This window comes from Manduca sexta, unplaced genomic scaffold, assembly GCF_014839805.1.
Source record: "Manduca sexta isolate Smith_Timp_Sample1 unplaced genomic scaffold, JHU_Msex_v1.0 HiC_scaffold_1676, whole genome shotgun sequence".
NCBI classification, from domain to species: domain Eukaryota; kingdom Metazoa; phylum Arthropoda; class Insecta; order Lepidoptera; family Sphingidae; genus Manduca; species Manduca sexta.
The window spans coordinates 15,084-35,869 of NW_023592564.1; the positions used below are offsets into that span (position 1 = coordinate 15,084).

The following is a 20,786-nucleotide window of genomic DNA, read 5'->3' on the forward strand; positions in this document are numbered from 1 at the left end:
TATTATTTATGACTTAAGCTAATAGCTATAGGTCATAGACAACGCACCTTTAAAATTATATCGACTTTTGTAAGGCTAATTGTGTTAAGTGATATTTTTTTTGCGACATTAAGTTTTATACAATTTTAAAATCAGCAATTTTTTCTGTGTTTTTTTTAACTACTTAAATTTTTTCTAAAAAAGTGACGCTTAAGACAATTGGCCTTTCAACTGTCGATATGATTGTACAAAGGAATCTTGTCTAAATCCCGTGGTGTCTTATTTTAAAATAAAAATATAGAAACCTCAACTGGACTGTAGCAACAATATGAAGCAAGCTAACTTCACCGTCACGTGAATCATACAACTAATTGACAAGTCTTTACTTTAACGGCTAATAAAGACATGGGAAGGAAACGAAGAGGCCTATAAGTGTTGTAACAAATGATTCGGAGAGAAGTATGTTTAAAAGCTTATTAATATGTGGCCAACGTGCCGCATATATGATCTACCCCCTTACCCCATAGGAGTGACTCATGCCCTCAAATGGGAAAGTTTTGCGCTGATTTTTTGGTTGATAATTGCGATAAAGATATCCCACATGATCCACCATTTCCTCTAAAAGGAGTAACTCATGCCCTCAAATGGGAAAGTTTCGGACTGATAATATTGATAAATATACCCATGAAGATCTGCACCCTTCTCCCTATAGGAGGGACTCTTGCTCTCAAATGACAAAGTTTTGGGCTAATTTAATCGATAACTATATCCATCACAATATATACAGTACTATAAATAGAGCGTCTGTTTGTCATACTTGATTTTTTCTGTAGTCCTGTTGACTGAGCCGGAGTATCCTGTAGCACAGTCTGAAGATGTACTTGTAGGGCGCGTAGCGGGAGTCGTACAACTCTTCAATCTTGAGGAACGCCTCGCCGTCCTCTGTCTCTTGGAATGGCCCCTGGGGACAAATATTTACACTTTATAACATATCATACTAGTGGTAGGTCTTTTATATGAGAAAGTCTGCCTAGGAGGGTACCACCGCAATGTTTATTTTTGCCGCTAAACAGCAGTGTGTAGTTACTGTTGTGTTCCGGATTGAAAAATATTGTAGCCAGTGTAACTACTGGACATGAGACTTAACATCTCATGTCTCAGGATGGTGAGCACAGTGGAATACTAAAAAAACGTTGTAATTCAAGGTATTAGATGGTTTTACTATTGTTTATGGGTGGTCATATCGCTTACCATCAGGCTAACGGCAAGCTCATCTCGTCACTCTAAGCAATAAAAAAAAAATCAAATTCAGACTGAACTGACTCGGTGGTGCACTAGGACCGGTGGGACTGCCGTGCAGGAGTCTCGGATTCGATGTCCAGGTCGATCAGGTTTTGAGCTTTCTATACAATCTCCAACAATCGTCGGATGGGTCGCGGCCGGCGAATTACAAAACCAAACAGACTGGAGATCTCCTTCGCTAGTGGAACATATCATCTGTTCTAATACATGCTATTCTATAAAAATAAGGTCGCGTGAAGTGGTATTGGGCTTTCTATACCATCTCCTATAAAATTCGGATAGGCCGCAACTGGCCATTTAAAACATCCACCACACTCGAGATCATTTTCTTCACTAGTGGAACGTATCATCTTTTCAATGCATATTCTATAAAAATTATATATAAATTACTTGTAATATTTTGAACAGCTGTCGCAGTATGTACTGCTCCCGCAACAGCTTCTGTCGGTCCCTGTGAGGGTTCTCCACCACCAGATCTAAGGCTTCCGACTTGTTGGGTTCATTCTCGAAACCCGCTATGAAGTATACTATGTCTTGAAGGAGGCAGGTTAGGGCCCTGGAAACAAAAAAGTATTGTAATACCATGATGTAGTGTTAAAATTAGCCATAATACAGTGACGTAATCTTATCTTACTTATAAAGGAAAATGTTTGGTTGTTTGTAAGACGTAAACGCAAAAACAGTTGAATTGATTTGGATGGAATTTAGCCATGTCCTGGATTAACACAAACTTGTCCCTATAAATTTATCGCATGGGAAATAATAGTCATTTTTCATTAAAAACAAAAATGTGTTGGCGTTTTATGGAAATCAATAAAGATCAGTTTGGATGTTTGGATTCGACTTTGTCACAAACCGTTGGGTTTTAAACCTGCGGACAATCCTCTCGTCATTTCACCCTCCCCCCTGCCCTTCTCCCCACTAAGCTATTGCCGCGTCCTATAAGAAGTGTTGACAAAAAAGGTGGCCTGTTATGCTGCGTCTCGAAGCTATATGGTTGATGGCTAAACAATAACTGTCACATACTGTCCTGTATCATTGATAGGTAAACTGTCACTCACTTCCTCTCGTTGATCTCGATGTTCCCGTGCTGCAGCTTGGTGGATAAAGCAGACAGCACCTTACACGCGTCGTTCGCGAAGTCCAGATCTCGCACTTCGCTCGGCGACACCGATATGAGTGCAAACGCTTCTTTATCCTCTTTGACTAAGGAACATCCCACCTGGGAAGAGAGGGTATTAAGTATATCGGTTTAATCCATTGACGTATATTCTATAGACACGAACGTCCATATGAACTATTTATTCAATATTTGAACTAAAATGGCAACCAAAACGTCACTGTTGTAACCTATTTATTCACTTGAACGACAAATAATTTTACTTATTTAACTAATATTTTTATTCACATCCAGGTTTAAACTTAGACTCGAGCCCTTATATTATAACCGCCGCTGTTACACAACCACAAGCTGTCATTATTGACCATACTAAAGTCGGTTTGAATAGATTGCAGTTCAACTCAGTTGAACACGAAAGCCAAATCTAGTACGTAGTATATATATAAATAAATAAATAAATAAATAAATAAGCCTTTATTTCTACTACTTAAATACATTTCATAGGACTTAATATACTTTACATTATTGTTACACCTTCACGTAGTAGTCGCCCCCTCGGCGTAGGCCTCCCCCATCGACTTCCACAGCTTCCTATCTCTTGCTTTCGTCATCCAGTCTGGTCCTGCTAACTTCAAGAAAATATCTTTCCATCTCCTCATTGGGCGACCCCTACCTCTCGTATTATTTCGTGGTATCCATTCCGTTATAATTTTTGCCCATCTATTATTTGCCATCCTACAAATATGTCCTGCCCATTTCCACTTTAAAGATCGTATTACTTTTATCACACTAATTAGTTTGGTTTTTTCTCGTATAGTTGTATTGTTGATTTTTTCTTTTTGTTTTATTCCCAACATACTTCTTTCCATTTTTCTTTGGCAGATAGCTAGTCTATTTTCATGTTCTTTCTTTAATGACCAGGTTTGGCAACCATATGTCAAGCATGGCAGTATTGTTATCTCATATAGCTTTTTCTTTGTACATATATTTATTTGTTTGTTTTTCATTATCTCTTTCATGCTCCAATATTTCTTCCATGCCGTAGCTATTCTCCTTTGTATTTCATTGTTGGTATAGTTCTTAAATGAGACTACTTGTCCGAGGTACACGTATTCGTCAACATATTCTATGCTTTCGCCCTTTACGGTTACAGTGTTTCTAATACCATTTGTAAGAATTTTAGTTTTTTCTGCATTAAGGGCTAAACCCACTTTTGTGCTTTCATTTGCTAATTCGTTGAGGTTTTTTTCTAGATCACTGGAGCTTTCAGCGAAAACAACGATATCATCAGCGAAACGAAGATGACTAAGATATTCACCGTCTATATTGAGCCCTTTTCTTTCCCAATCTAGTTTTCGAAAGATGGACTCTAGGACAGCAGAGAATATTTTTGGCGAAAGTGGGTCGCCCTGGCGCACGCCTTTTCTTATGGGAAATTCTGTTCCTTCTCTTTCTAATCTTACTTTTGCACTGATGTTAGAATACACGCTATAAAGCAACTGAATGTATTTACTTTCCACACCCTGTTGTACTAGGGATTCCCAAATAGCTTCATGATTTATGGAATCGAACGCCTTAGTATAATCAATAAAACACAGATATAGAGTTCTCCTGAATTCGTTGGTTTTCTAATATTTGTGTGACCACGTGAATATGGTCTATTGTGGAAAAATGTTTGCGAAAACCTGCTTGTTCTCTAGGTTGTTGTTCGTCTAGAATTTTTGAGAGTCTGTTCAGAATAATTTTTGAGAAAACTTTGTAAACATTGGATATTAGGCTTATGGGTCGATAGTTATTTAGATCTTTCCTATCACCTTTTTTGTGGAGCAGAATGATACTCGACCTGGTCCATTGCTGTGGAGTTATCCCTGTAGTAAGTATATTGTTAAATAATAATTGTAGTGGTACTTGTAGATGTTCTGAGAGGAATTTTAGCATTTCATTTGTGATATTGTCTTGTCCTGGTGTTTTGTCAGATTTTTGTGATTTTATTGCATAATCGATTTCGCTTTTCAGAATTGGAGGTAAATAAGGATAGGTATTCGTGTCTCTTTGGGTTTCATAGGGTTCATTTTCGGTATTATTATTAGAATTTGAATGTGAATATAATTCCGTATAGTATTTTGTGGCCTCATTTATAATTCCTAATCTTTTTGTTATTGTGTTTCTTGTTTTACTGTAGAGACCTTCTGTCCATTGTTTTTTAATTCTTAATTCTTTGTAAGCTTTTCTTATCGCACCGGATTTCGCTATATGTTTTTCAAACGTTTTTTGTCTCTGTAGCTTTTTCTCTTTTGATATGCTTCTGTTAATACTTTTACTTATTTCAGTAATCTTTCTTTTTACCGTTTTTGTCCTCTTTTGTTTATATAATTTTTTTCTCTCTTCAAATAATTCCCTTGTGTGTGTAGATATGATTTCCTTTTTCTTACTTAACTCTGATACTTGTTTGAATAGATTTTTTACTTCGAGTTCAAATGCATCATATTGTTTCTGTATGTGAATTGACGCTTTTAGCGATTCTGTTAAACGATTTTCCCAAAACGATTGTTCTTCTTTGGTTAGTGTCTGTAAATTTTTTGCATGTATTTGATTGGTTTTAATAAACTTCCTGTGTCTTTTCTGATTTATTACTAAATTACACCTTATCATACGATGATCTGTCTCAAAATTTATATTGTTTATTACTGAGAAATTATGGATCAAAGCTGGTTGATTTGTTAGCATGTAATCAATTTCGTTGAAATGACGCCCATTCGGCGATCTCCAAGTCCACCTCTTTCTATTTTTTCGTTTAAACATACTATTTATGATGGTTAAATTATGTTCTAAAGCAAATTCTGTTAATCTTTGACCATTCTTATTTCGCTTTCCTTCAGAAAATCTGCCAAATATTGTGTCTTCACCTCTCAACATTTTTCCTACTTGGGCATTAAAGTCTCCCATTACTATCATGTTTTTGTGTTAATAGAGCTTATCGCATTTTCTACAGCCTCATAAAAGAGTTCAATCTCTTCCATTTTGTAGCTTTCTGTGGGCGCATAAAGTTGAACAATGGACCAAACTGTGTTTTCTGATACTTTTATTTCAATAGCCGCTACTCTATCGGAAAATGACTTTAAATTTATTATATTATTTTTAGTGTTTTTTAATTAAAAATCCTACTCCATTTTTTCCATTACTCCCCTTTGTGTGATAAAGAATAAATTCTTCATGCTCTTCTATTTCTTCTGATGATCTTCTGACCTCGCTCAAGCCAATAATATCCCATTTGATGTCTTTTACTGCATGTCTTAATTCTGTTATTCTGCTATCTTGTAACAATGTTCTTACATTCAAACAGGTTATATAGAGGTATTGGATTTCATTTTTTGTTTTTATATTTTTCCTCCATGTGTTGCGTGTAACCATGGTATTGATTGGGGGGCTGTGGTCGGACTCCCCCACGGTGACCAACCGGCTTGGGGAGGTGGAGAAGACACCTACTTAGGCGTTTTTTTGTTCTTCGTTTGTTTTGGAAGGGTTAGATATCTGTGTGGTTCCGGGAGTGTTACGTAAATATGAAGTAATAATATTAGTTTTATTCTTTTTCGGTATTGGTTTGATCTTGCCGTTTTTCTCTTCGAACTTATTTTTTAGTGCTTCAGGTGATTGTGAAAGTGTTCTCTTCTGTGAACGTATGTTTTCATTTTCTGTGATGCGATTTTTTAATACTACTATTTTGTCATATCGAAGAACGACTTTTTTTGTAGTATATATATATCGATGTTTTAATCTCTAACTGATGCGAGATGTTAAAAATTTTATGTTTTAATTCTTTATCTTTTAAATCAATCCAACAAAGATTAGGGGATAGAAAAACGAAAAATTCGTAGCCAATCAAAACGCAACCTTACGTACTTTTGCAAATGTTTGAAATTTGTATACGCCTTATGTATATGAATGAAAGTGAACCTTATACGTATTCATATACAGTTTCAATTTTTTATTTATAGGTACAGATACAGACAACCGATTAAATTTTACACAGAGTTACATTCATAACAAACATGATATAAATCTGGCGTCCATTTACTACTGTACACAGCATCCCATTACACAGCTTCGTAGATATAACACGGTGAGAGTACATAATATAGAAGTAATATAGCTTACTTTAGACATGACGGGTTTCTCCTCTTCCTTGTCTATGGGTATGGAGGTCGAGTGCACCCATGTATGCGTGCATAGATGCTGTAACCTGTGTGAGAAAATATTTAGTTATTTAACCATTTACTTCAGGGAAGGAGGGGCATATTTCAACATTGCGTTACTAAATGAAACCACATACTCGTCTCTATCCCTGCTAACATTGTGCCAAAAATCATTCACGAATAACAAATATTATATTTCTGTTCTTTTTATCATTTTGTAGTTTAATGAGTGTAAGAGAATTTTTGACTGAAAGTATGATGTTGCCACAATTTCTCTTCATGTATTAGTGGCCTTAAAGCAAGTAAAAGTAAAATTATTTTTTATTAATATTAATTTTGTTAAAAACTTACAATTTAATTTATATCTAGGTTAGACTAATTTATAGTAAAGATATTTTCAATAACATAAGTATGTGGTTTAATTTACTAACTACGTATTAATTGTGTCCAATTTTTTTTTATCTATCTTTTGGCATAATGCCAAAATTTGCATCAAGTCTTCGTCTATAATTATAATGGTACTAAGCTAGGCTGATTTTAATTTACAAATATGTATTGATATACATTGTTTTTGAAATAATAGAAAAAGTTATGAAGATACATATTATATTTTTTGTTTCGTAACATCTTCACTGGTTGGTATAATTTGACAATATCTTCATCAGCATCGGTGGTTCAGTGGTAGAATGCTCGCCTGCCACGCGGGCGGCCCGGGTTCGATTCCCGGCCGATGCATGCTTTTTTTTTGACACATTTTTTACGTTTTCTTTATACTTTACACAATTTCATTAAAAAATATTTTTTATCGAAATTTTTGTACACAATGGATAAATGTATATGAACTTATTTTCTAGTTTTCGATTTTAGATTCATGTTATACAAGTGTACCCGCTGATTGAAGTTTTTAGAAGCAGTGCAAAGTAAGGATATTTTTTACTTTCCAATTCTGGCACAATAAATTTTCATTTGACGGTAATTATAATGCGGTGAACTTGGTATCCGAACTAACACTTTATTGCGGTATGTGGGCGTAGCTAGCCATTTTCAAGGCAGAGCATTTATTTCAGACTAAAATGAAGAGCTCCGAGTTTATGTAACTGCAGATTTTTTTTAAATTCTTTTAGGCTGCCTCAACATCCTAGGATTGAGCACTATGTAATACTGGAGTGGGTGCGGACCCATCCTCCTCTAGCTATGTCTACAGTCACATATATATTTTTTTTAAATACTACCACAGTGATTCCACTGCACTTAAGAGTAACTAGAGGGGGTTCAATAGTGTTGACTGAGATTCTACGCCAATCCCATATCATTTCTTTTAAATGCAGGCACCACAGTGATCCCATTGCACTTAATAGCAACTAGAGGGGGTTCAATAGTGTTGACTGAGATATTATGCCACGCCAGTCGGCCCAATTATGCCGGCCTGTTGAATCGCAGTGTATTAGTGACCTGACGTAGCTGCTCTGCGGCACGGGCGCGTCGGAGTGCGTCATGGTGGTGGGGTCGAGCTCGAACAGCGTGGCGATCTCCGACGAGTGCGGCACCGACACCAGCTGGTACGCGGGCTCGCCCGGCTCCACCTGCGCGTCACTGGGAACACCACTTATATGGGTTACATATTTTGTGGGTGTTTAAAAAAAATACAATATAAAAATTATGAGTACAAAAAGTACTTCTTTTTCTTCGCTCAGACAATATGAGTTGTTTTTTTTTGTTGGTTTTCAAAAGTATTAGTTCTTTTTTCATTTATTTTATATTGAGATTATTTATAACTAAAATATTGAGAACACAAAATTTTGATGCCCAAACATAATACATTTGCCTGAATTTAGCTTGTCACTGTATATAACGAAACTATTCGGAACAAGTCAATATTGTTTGCTGTCGCGTGCTCGAAGGACCAAAAATTTAATCATTTATTTGTACGTATTTATATCAAATATATACTCACGGGGGCCTGGTACACGCCTCGGCGGCCAAGTAGTGTCCCGTGGCGAGATGTTTGAACCTAAAGATCGAGTTCCAGTGGCCAGCTCCACCACGACACGGGTCGTGTTGTACTACCTGTAAAGATATAGGAAAATATGTTTGAAATGATACCAGCCATTTTAAAGTAAACTATATACACCACTCAACAAAGTCTAGGCAACAAGCCAAGTATATCAACTTATTTATGAACCCTCTTTAAAAAAAGTTCTTGTCACAAAAATTTTAAAGTGAAGGTAGAAAGTGGATTATTGTACTATTAATTAAAATATATATGTTATAGAAAGTAGATGCGATTTTATTCAACTAAATAAAAATAGCATGTTACCCCCATGCTGGTATGGTCTACACCTGTATATCAAGTACAATTTTATTAAAATAAAAATAAATAAACATTGACCTCAATCTCCCACAGCGCTTTACTACTGGTTGCGGCTGTGGCGCTGGACCTGCCCGTGGTCCTCAGGAACACGTGCTGCCGCTTCTGGTACTCGTCCATGGTGAGGAACTTCTCCTGCTCCGCGTGGAAGAGACGCACTACGTCGCCGCCCTTCAGGATCTCCTCTTGATTCTCCTTGTGCTCCAGGAATAGCGTCACCTTCCATGACGTTGATGAGTTTACCACATTTACCTGCAAGTTATAATTTGATGGTTGTAGTTTGTAAACCTCATTTAGTTATGGTTGTTTTGTGAAGGTTAATTAATCGTTTTATTTTTTGTCCAGAATATAGATAAGGTTAATTAATAGGTTTCTAGAGTCTTGTCTGTACAGAGTCTAAACATCTATCAATCTATTTTTATTTAATTTAAGATGACTTAAAACTTTGGAGTAAATTCAAGCAGAATCCACCCCAAAGTATCCAAGAAGCCTTAGCTATTTGTCTCTTCAGAAACAATACTTTCAAATCATGGCTACCGAAGACTGCTGCTCTTTTAGCGGAGAAGCAGCTGAAAGTACATAATTATTGTGGTACTAAAGAGCTAGATACAAACATAAATAACAAATAAAATTATAATATCAGCCCTGTATTATATACTGTCCCACTGCTGGGCACGGACCTCCTCTATAATTGAGAGGGAGTAGACCTTAGTCCACCACGCTGGCCTAGTGCGGATTGGTAGGCTTCACACAGCCTCCAAATTCCTATAGAGCATTTCTCAGGCACGCAGGTTTCCTCGCGATGTTTTCCTTCACTTATTGAATCTCACCTCCATACATCCAGCGTTGTCGGGCAGTTCGTGGTTGGAGGAAACGTGTAAAACTTGCTGGCCGGCATTGACAGGGTTCATTATCACCTTGTCGCCAACCACCACGTTGTCGCCTGAACAGAATTATTGAAGATATATTATTAAAATGCGACAAATAATTAATTACCTAAAATAAATAGATTAGTTGAAATCTTTTATCACTTATTAAGACTGCAGCTAGGAGAAGGAATTAAACATTATCTAGTAGATTCCGTTGCGTTGGCAACAGAAAGGCAGAGTTTGCTTCTATGTACAAATTTATTTTTTTGAAAAAAAAAAAAATATTTGGTTTTTATTAGTAATTATTAACCAACTTTTCAGAATCACAAATAGTTCCTTAGATTACCTACTATGTTAAAACTTAACTTTATCTCTTTTTATTAATATAGATAGACAAACCGCCATTTTTAATAAACGATCCCAACCGCCTTTTTTCGATCTATTTCAAAATGGACCAATCAGAACAGAGTGTTTTTGACATGCTTACAAATGAGTAGTTTTGATTGGTTCATTCTCGGAGTCGGATTAAAGATTGAGATCGCTTTTGAAAAGGGTTGAAAGCGATACGCACCAGTCGACCGGAGTTTATAGAAAGGCATAACATAAAACCAGGAGCCCTCGTTCCCGTTCGCGTCCAGATGCACCCGCATCGCGTTCTTCTCGAGCAATGCGGGCAACCTTTTGTTGACCTGGAACGTATATCGATTAATTGGTATATCAAGTCCTTGAACAGATCTATCATAGAGTTGATATCAACCACTAAATTTAGTAACTAGTTTTTTTTGAATTTATACTAATATATAAAGCTGAAGAGTATGTTTGTTTGTACGAAAGCGCTAATGTCAGGAACTTTTAACCGATTTTAATTATTTTTAATATTCTTCAATATCGGAAGCTACATTACTCTTGAATGTTATAAGCTACTTTTTATTCTGGATTTTTTTTTCACGCGAATAGCGCCGCAGGCAAAAGCTACTATTATAGAAACGATACGGACGTTCGTGTCGTGGCGGCTGATCAGTTAATATATTCCTTAGATGTTTACGCTATTTCCAACTCCTCCCTATCTTTCTATTTGATTAATTTTATTGCGAGAGACAAATTAGTGTTCACTAAGACTCGCCGAGCTACACTGCTCGGTGTCATAAAATGCGTGCCACTGCTGATCCTGGCTTACAGGAGTTGTAGTGGTGGGTGTGAGGGTGGGTAAGTCTCCAAAAGGAGTGTAAGATACTCACAGTAAGGTATTTGTTGGACTTGACGTGCAGCAGTTGTACCACGCTGCCGTACTGCACGACCGTGCCCAATAGCTTTTTGTTTTCCAACTCATTCTGCTTCTTCTCTATCTCAGCGGCATGCTGCAAACCAATACACATTACATTTAGCTTAATTATAATCGTTAACATAGAGACATACTAGTATATTTGCAATCCCCACTCGAGCATAAAGTAACATAATTATTGTAATCAACTCTATTAAAAAAAATTGCCTGTCGGGAAACGAATCCACGAACTCGGGTTAACGACCCGTATAAGCCGCCAAAAGATCAATAACTCTCTTTCAAAATACAGTTTTTCAGCAATAAAAAATAATAAATAAAGTGGCGTAAGGTGCACAAAGTTCTTTCGAAAAAAATAATTCTTCATTAGTACACAAATTCATTAATTCAACACATTTTCATAATAATTCATTTCCACGATATAACAAAGTTGTTTATTACCCGAAACGCACATTAATACACATATTTGTTACCACGCCGTTATGTCATCGTAATAAAAGCGATATTCCTTTGAAGTTATATTTAAATCCTAACAAATTAATCGGCTTGTAGACGTTAATGCGTCCCCACACGTTTGTAATTTGGGACGCGGCGGTGTTATGGTTATTTTGTGTTGTAATATTGATTTATGGTTTATCTATGGGAATTTTTAACTTTTTTATGAGACTCAACGCTCGTTAATAAAAATGATTCAGAAGGAAGTATATAATAGTGCAGTGCTTTGTAGAAGTGACAATGTAAACTTAGATTAAGAAATCCGGACAAGTGCGAGCTGGACTCGCGTTCCGAGAGTACCCTAGACTACCTTTTTCTTATAAAGTATATGTTTACTGTTTAGATATTTCCTTAAAATGCGCTATAAAACATTTCTTCCTGTAAAATTTCATAATTCTAGATCATCAAAAAGTACCCTATTAGTTTTGATTCTCGTGTACAATCGAAAAGTAAAATCAAATCTTGTCAATGCATTGATTTACAAGTTTTTATTTTCACAGATGAAAGAGACCGTAGATCCGAGTACTTGCTATACATTTCAACTTGATACATTTACGCGTCCTTGAGAAAAAAGGTCTTGCTAGACAGTCAGACGAACAAATAACAACAAAAAAACTTATAAAGGTTCTTTTAAGATACGGAACCCTAAAAATAAGAAAATCCTAAGTTTAATAAGATCATGTGCGGATAGGCGTAGTAATCGAGTATTTTTATGTATTGGCCCGGCTGTGACTCGACTGCATCTGATGGTAAGTGAAATGGGGTCTAGACTACACGACACATACATACATAACATCACGCATTTTATCCCCGAAGAGGTATGCAGAGGCGCAACTAGGGCACCCACTTTTCGCCAAGTATGTTCCGTCCCATGATGTGATAGGGGGCGAGCCTATCGCCATATCGGGCACAAATTCCAGACTCCGGGCTGATACTAAGCAGAAAAACCCAAATATCACTTTGCCCGACCCGGGATTCGAACCCAGGACCTCAGAGCGCTATTGTACCGGACATGCAATACAACTACGCCACCGAGGCAGTCAAACTAGACTGACGAGAGACGATAATTGGAGTAGGGTCTAGATGGTCTACTGACGAGAGACGATGACCCTTCAGGAGTCTACTCGTTTTACATACATTACCAAAATCGAAAATAAGACAAAGCTTACTATTTCGTAAACGCCACTATTACGTTCTAGAAGAGTTCACTTTTGCTCGTGTAGTATTTTATTTAGTTACCAGACGCAGAGCAGAAGTTACGAGTTACTTAATACTTACAAGTTGTTAAAACTTTACAGTAAAAAGTAGTTAAACTTTACAGTAACCTCTGTTTAATAGTAACATCGTTAAAAACTTACCTTATGCAACCACAAACTTTTTTAAAGTGAGAATAAAATGAAATTATTTTTCTAGAAAGGACGTCATGATACGTCCATAGTAGATAGGGGGTTGTATTATAAAGTCTGTATATTGTCACTGAATCAAAAAAGATACGCAGTAAGACAAAAGAAACTACTTTGTCAATTAAAAAATTAAGCATAATTGAAATTGTCCCTAACAAACCCTTTTTAAAGTGAAGGTAAAAGTATTTTTTTTTTCTAGTCAGAACGTCATGACACGTCTATAGTATGTGTATAAGGATTGTACTATAAAGGCCGTATGTCCTTACTGAATTAAAAAAAATATATACTGTAGTGCAAAATGAACCAGTCTTCTAAGTAAAGCATTAAATATAATTTAAAATTGATCCATCAGGTCTAATGGATTTATATGGATCATTTTTATGACGTAAGATGGGGAAGTCGCTTGCCTATTTATAAACGCCACGGCGACACGTTAGTCTAAAAGCCGTTTCAATAATCGATCCCAATCTTAATCTTCAATTCCATTCCGAGAATGAACTAATCAAAATAATTCATTTGTAAGCATGTCAAAAAACCTTGGTTCTGATTAGTCCATTTTTGAGATGGATCGAATAAAATGGTTGGGAGCGTTTATTGGAAATGGCGTTTAGACATCGTTGGGAAACAAACCGTTAGGCGCGAGTAAATGTTTTCATCGGGGTGTTTACATGCTTACGTGCAAACAACGCTCATCAACCGATCGGGGTCTAAAGTGTAACCGTGGCGTTATGTCTTCCTTTATAGTTCCTTATATAGTCTAAGCATAAAGGAGCAGAAAGACCCAATGTCTTAAATCACAAGCACTGCACACTGCGCTCGTTTTTTAAACCCATTATTTGCCCTTAAGCCCTTAATCTTCAACGATAAAAATAAGAAGCTTAACTTGTTTGAAAGTTTTGAGTTACCGCTATCGATCGGAACATTCATCGGACATCTTCTATGAATATTAAATCGAGCGAGCGAAACGAGCAATTTGAAGCATGAAAGCCGCGGGAACAGGGTTTTAACCTCGCAAAACTTTTTCAGGCGTGTGTTCAGTAGTTGAAAAGCGAGGTTTTGAATTTGTTTTCCGTATCGGGCAATTTTTCGGGTATTTTTATTTGTAAAAAAACTAACACATGGAATGTCATTGACTCCTATTTCCTATAAATTCGGAGATTTCTCTTGGTATGATATTTGTAACCGCCAGGATAGCGGCCATCATACGAGGTGTTAAACCCGCCATAGATGCCCACGGAAATGTCGTGTTTCGGCATCAGCCTGCGTGTCTACTTTCAAGCAGACCGGCATAATTGTATCGACTGGCGAGGGGTAATCATTGACGGCTAAATGGAATTAATCAAGACTCTATATGGACCCTACTCCTTTTATAATCAGGTGCTGTGGAATTAAAAAAAATTACAATGGAGGAGCGCCTCAACCTAAATCTTCGGGAAAAATTGCGTGCTATCATGAAACACTAACAACTCCGGCACCTTACTTAACCCATTAACCAAACACTGCCATTCTGACGCAATGATTCAACACCGAATAAAATAAATCTCGAAAAAACGTCAATTAACGTCAAAACAAAAACGTCCCGACACGTCGCACGTCACGATAGATACCAATTCGGACGTCGCATAATCGAAACGGATTAAAGATACGATGACCCGCGTGTATTAATAAACTGTGATAAATTTACGTGCCGAGCAATTTTTTTACAGTTACCGAAGCCCACGCGCGTTTTGCGTCGATTTTTGTCGATTATTTGTGCACGATGCAACAGTTTATATTTGACATTTGCTTTACACGAGCTGATATTGTTGCAAATGGCTAGGCGGGTTTCTATGCGAGAGTCCGCCTGGAGTTCTTGCGATGATATATTTCAAGCTAAATTTGCATTATAAAGCGTGGTTAAGATTAGTAAGGAAACCACAAATTACTTGACACGACAAGATAGGGAGGAGTAAAACTTTTTGGTCTCGGAATAGTTTATTTAAATGCTAATAAGTTCGTTGTTATATGGTCTATCTAATAGTTGATTAATAATGAATATAATGTGTAGGTACCTTAGGAAGACATGCACAGAATCGACAATTTAGTGGAATTCAAATTATGAAATTAATGACGCAATATTCATACTATAACAATTTAAAAGGAGGAAACTAAAGAAAACATATTAGAAATGTGATGTATTAAAAATAATTATAGGCATCACTAACAAGACCATTATTTGTTACAAAACTTACCTACAAATGGGAAAATTATAATATTTCATTATCGTAATTATTTTAAAATACTATACAAACTATAAGAAAAAATAAGATAATCATATTATTGCTAGGAATGGCTAAAATACTCTTCTATTTATAAGACAGAAATAAAAAAACATACTATTAACAGAAATGGCAAAAATACTCTTCTCTCTTGAAACAGAAATAAGATAATCATACTATTACAATCATTGTCTAAAAATAGCCTCAAACTCTCTATAAGACAAAAATAAACTTACTATAACCAGAATTGGCTAATATACTCTATCTATTTATAAGAAAAACATACTATTATCAGCATTGGCTGAAAATACTCCTCAAACTCTCTATGAAACAGAAATAAGAAAAACATACTATTACCAGAATAAGCTAAAAATACTCTCAAACTATGCATAATAAGACACAATTCCCGGAGGCCACTATGCAATTCAGATCGACTCCAGACTGGCGAGTGAGAATGTAAAACGTCTACATTATTCAGTCATTCGAGATACAGACACGGTAATCAATATCAATAAAAACTGGTGCTGTACTCGCGAGCGTAGGGTTGCCGCGCGCGAGATTCATCTATATTATTTACAAAGATTTGTTTATTAAGATGCACAGTTTGGGATGTTGAGTCTAGAATCTGTCGAGGCGTTATCATCTCTCGTCAGTCGACATTCTATTGGACCTCGTACAACTTGGCATCAGGTACGGTGGGGTCAGTTGGTCGTGCACGTTTAAAAACAGTTAATCTTCGTGTAAGTGTCATTATTAATTTTACTAATGCTTTCTTTATTTTGTGACAGTTATAAGAATATACATATTATGTAAACACACTCCAGAGTTAAGCTAACAAAACGTTTGCAAACATTTCTTAAACTACCGTAATATTTTATAATTTAACCTTATTCGGGATACGTTAATTTCTACGCTCTTAACCATATACTATGTTGTCTATTAGAATTTTCATGTAAGTAAATCTGTGATTAAATCTATAGCATTAGAAAAGAAAGCGTAAATTGTCTAAGACGTGCTATTTTTGTAATAAAACATTTTATTACTCGATCATATTTCCATCACGCAATAACTTTAAGTTGATTTGAAATATTTATGATCACTTTCACGTATCATAACTCAGGGCTAAGCACTTTTACATTATTTATAATAATGCATATTTATTACAATTATAATAAATTTGTTACTTTACGATGTCGAAGTCAATATACAACTCAAAAGTGTATAAATAGAATAAAAATACTATGTTTTATTTTAGCGACATTGTGTTGTTATCCTTTAATAATATACTTCAAATCTATGGTAATATATAAAGCTGAAGACATTTTTTAACGCGCTTATCTCAGGACGTAATAACCGAATAAAAAAAAATACTAATAGAAAACTACATTACTTCGAGCGCTGTACGCTATTTTTATCCGGTGATTTGTCCCGGAAAATCTTATTCACTCAGGCGGAGGAGTAGGAAGACCTTCAGCCGATAAATTTGTATAAAAAATGGGGGATGCAATGTCCAGTGCCGCTTGATTTTTCTTACATCACTAGTCAATTTGTCATGACATAAGACAGATCGACATTTTGCATCACATCAGTGTCAATTTGGCATGACATAAGACAGATACAAAAAAATAATTTATACTATACCTGCCATTTGACAACCCTACGTTCGAGCCGTATCTAAAGCAAGCAAAAAGCGGGAAAAATGCTGTTTTGGCGCACAATATGTTACAGACACGGGCGTTACATCACTGTAATGTGATTTGAATGTTTCAGCACAATGAACGTCTTACTGCGATCTTCATTAGAATTCATTTTAAATGTAAACATATTGAAGTGTTACTTTTAAGTATAAAAGAGTAATTCATAATGAGTATTTAAACTTTGATTTAAGTTTAGTTTTGATGATTACAACTTGTGAAATATTGAGTAAAATGTTTGTTTATTTAAAGGGTTGATTTTAATCATCAGATTAAAGTTATATCAGCCCTGTATTATACACTGTCCCACTGTTGCACACGGGGCTCCTCTACTACTGAGAGGGATTAGGCCGTAGTCCACCACGCGGACCCAGTAAATAATATCAGCCCTGTATTATATACTGTTCCACAGCTGGGCACGAGCCTCCTCTACTACTGAGAGGGTAAAGACCTTAGTCCACCACAGCGGCCTAGTGCCGATTTGTAGACTTCACATACCCTCAAAATGATTATAGAGAATTTCTTAGGTTTGCAGGTTCCCACACGATGTTTTCCTTCACAGTTAAAGCAAGCGATAATTCAATAACTTTACAAAAGTCAAAGATGCGTGCCCTTGGGTTTTGAACCTGCAGACATTCGTCTCGGCAGTGCGTTCCACGCCTAACTAGGCTATCGCCGCTTAAAAGTTATTTATACCATAAAACAGAGGCTGAAAGAAGTAAATTTGACAAACGATAAAATTGTTAATCATTCGTCTCATATTTATTTTTAGACGAATGACGATTGAAAAATCCGCCTTTATCAAATATATGGTATTGGTTATTTCTTACTTCTATTCATTAAATTTTTTCTTGAGAAATTTCTACGTTGTGGAATCTGCTATCACTAGTCTAGCGTGGTGGACTAAGATCGAAACCTCTCAGTAGTAGAGTACGGTGTCTGTCTGTCTGTTAGCACTAGTCTAGCGTGATAGTCTAAGGCCCAAACTTCCCAGTAGTAGAGGCCGGTGGCCAGTTGTGACGGTACCCTCGACACTTTGTCATGGTACAATAGTGACGAAAACTGACTTTCCGTAAGGGAAGCCGACAATAATTATAGGTACTAATACTAATTATAATTCCATTTTAGGCCAATGTGCTACAAATATTAATTATTTATTAACTAATATCATTTAAAAGTTTGCTTTCATATATTACGAACGGGAAGCCGGTAGGAATCCGCTTGTATGAACCCTTCACCACTGTGGTCCCAAAAACCCTGACATCGTGGTTGCTTTATTTGCCCCTCTACTTATCCTTTTCGTGAACTAATACTATGGACATATTGGTTTACCACAATATCCAAACCCAAATACCCCTTCCCCTGAGGCAATTCCTGTGCGCTCGGTGACCACACCGAATGCACGGCCACGCATGGGGGAACATTTGTCGCGGCCCTAGGCACACAGATAAGAGTGTTTACCTCATGGTTGCAATTCCACATAGGGGTCTATGAAGGACTCGTGAGGATTTCCTCTCATCACTCCGCCAATCCTAATCTTTCCTTCCCCTTCTTTACTCCCCTATTTCTCCACTTCCTCTCTTCCTCCAGGGCCCCCAGTCGCTAAGCTAGGGGGAACCAGTATACCGTTCGCAGGTTTCCTTCGATGTTGACTGCGGGGACTGTACTAAAAAAGAAAACCCAAATACCCTAGCGGAAATCGAACTGGTGACAGATTAGCTATAAGCACTCACATGTAACCTCTTCAACAGGCCGGTATCTGTGTTAGAGTTTGCCGACTGTTTCGCTGTATTCCAGAACTGCTTCTGGGCGGAGTAACGGTTCATAGGACATATCCTAAACAGGCAATCTGGAAACAAAACACATTGATTAATATAATACATTGACGTATATTCTATAGACACCAACGTCCATATAAACTACTAGCTTTTGCCCGCGGCTCCGCCCGCGTTATAAAGTTTTTCAGGCTAAAGTTTTCCGTTATAAAAGTAGTAGTTTCCCGGGAGCCTATGTTCTTCCCAGGGTTTCAAACTGTCTCCATACCAAATTTCATCTTAATACGTTGGGTAGTTGTTGAGTTTAAGACGTTCAGGCAGACAGATACAGCGGAGGGCTTTGTTTTATAATATATTTTTTAGAACTTTTTAAGAGGAACAATCCGTCATACATCATTGTTGCATAACTTTAACCGTTTACGCAGCGCACGCAACGGAAGCTCTCAAAACTAATAAATTGTTCCCGTTTTTCAACATGTTTCATTACTGCTCCGTTCCTATTGGTCATAGCGTGATGATATATAACTTAGAGCACTCCACAAACAAAGGGCTATTCAACACAAAAAAAAAATTCTGTTCGAATCGGTAGTTCCTGAGATTAGCCATTACTGCTCCGCTCCCATTGGGTATAGCGTGATGATATATAGCCTATAGTACTCCACGAACAAAGGGCTATCTAACGCAAAAATATTTTTTCAGTTTGGACCGGTAGTTCCTGAGATTAGCCATGACTGCTCCGCTCCTATTGGGTATAGCGTGATGATATATAGCCTATAGCACTCCACGAACAAAGGGCTATCCAACGCAAAAAGAACTTTTCAGTTTGGACCGGTAGTTCCTGAGATTAGCGCGTCCAAACAAACAAACAAACAAACAAACTCTTCAGCTTTATATAATAGTATAGATTTTTAGAACTTTTAAGGGGAATAATCCCGTCATACATCATTGTTGCATAACTTTAACTGTTTACGCAGCGCACGCAACGGAAGCTCTCAAAACTAATTTTTCCCCGTTTTTGCAACATGTTTCATTACTGCTCCGCTCCGATTGGTCATAGCGTGATGATATATAGCCTATAGCACTCCAGGAACAAAGTGCTATCCAACACAAAAATATTTTTTTCAGTTCGATCTGATAGTTCCTGAGATTAGCCATTACTGCTCCGCTCCTATTGGTCATAGCGTGACGATATATACCCCATAGTACTCCACGAATAAAGAACTATCCAACACAAAAAGAATTTTTCAGTTCGAACCGGTAGTTCCTGAGATTAGCCATTACTGCTCCGCTCCTATTGGTCATAGCGTGATGATATATAGCCTATAGCACTACATTAATAAAGATCTATCCAACACAAAAAGAATTTTTCAGTTCGAACCGGTAGTTCCTGAGATTAGTCATTACTGCTCCGCTCCTATTGGTCATAGCGTGATGATATATAGCCTATAGCACTCCACGAACAAAGGGCTATCCAACACAAAAAGAATTTTTCAGTTTGGACCGGTAGTTCCTGAGATTAGCCATTACTGCCCGCTCCTATTGGGTATAGCGTGATGATATATAGCCTATAGCACTCCACGAACAAAGGGCTATCCAACGCAAAAAGAATTTTTCAATTTGGACTGGTAGTTCCTGAGATTAGCGCGTTCAAACAAACAAACAAACAAACAAACTCTTCAGCTTTATATAATAGTATAGATTTGTTTAAAATCTGAACTAAAATGGCAACCAAAACGTCACTGTTATAACCTATTTATTCACTTGAACAACAAATAATTTTACTAATATATTCACATCTAGGTTTACATTTAGACTCGAGTTCTTATATTATGAGCGTCGCTCCGTACATATCCACACACTGTAAATGTTGAAATCATACTAAAGTCAGCTGTACGGATTGCAGTACAGTTGAGTCGAATACAATAAGTGTACGGAACGCCAGATATAGTACGTAGTAAATCTATATCGACGATATAATACGATTATTTCCCTACAAATCGTCGGGGATAGTGCAATACCGTGTAAGCGATAAATAAACACACACACACACA

The 20,786-nt window shown here is 36.8% G+C and overlaps 1 protein-coding gene and 1 non-coding gene across 2 annotated transcripts in view; one reads left to right on the forward strand and one right to left on the reverse strand.

Moving 5' to 3' along the window:
- The window catches only part of LOC119191593 (inositol 1,4,5-trisphosphate receptor-like), a gene marked incomplete at its 3' end in the record, with an annotated part of 33,846 nt that extends 15,003 nt beyond the window's left edge, over positions 1-18,843 (reverse strand). The window contains 11 exon segments of the mRNA XM_037445481.1: positions 797-940; positions 1,672-1,837; positions 2,343-2,503; positions 6,557-6,641; positions 8,047-8,187; positions 8,549-8,661; positions 8,984-9,214; positions 9,793-9,905; positions 10,403-10,520; positions 11,070-11,189; positions 18,694-18,843. Of these exon segments, the coding sequence (XP_037301378.1) occupies positions 797-940; positions 1,672-1,837; positions 2,343-2,503; positions 6,557-6,641; positions 8,047-8,187; positions 8,549-8,661; positions 8,984-9,214; positions 9,793-9,905; positions 10,403-10,520; positions 11,070-11,189; positions 18,694-18,843 (1,542 nt within the window).
- On the forward strand, positions 7,259-7,329 carry Trnag-gcc. Its single transcript has one exon. It is a non-coding gene; the product is annotated as a tRNA-Gly (tRNA).
- Positions 18,844-20,786: the final 1,943 nt, after the last annotated feature.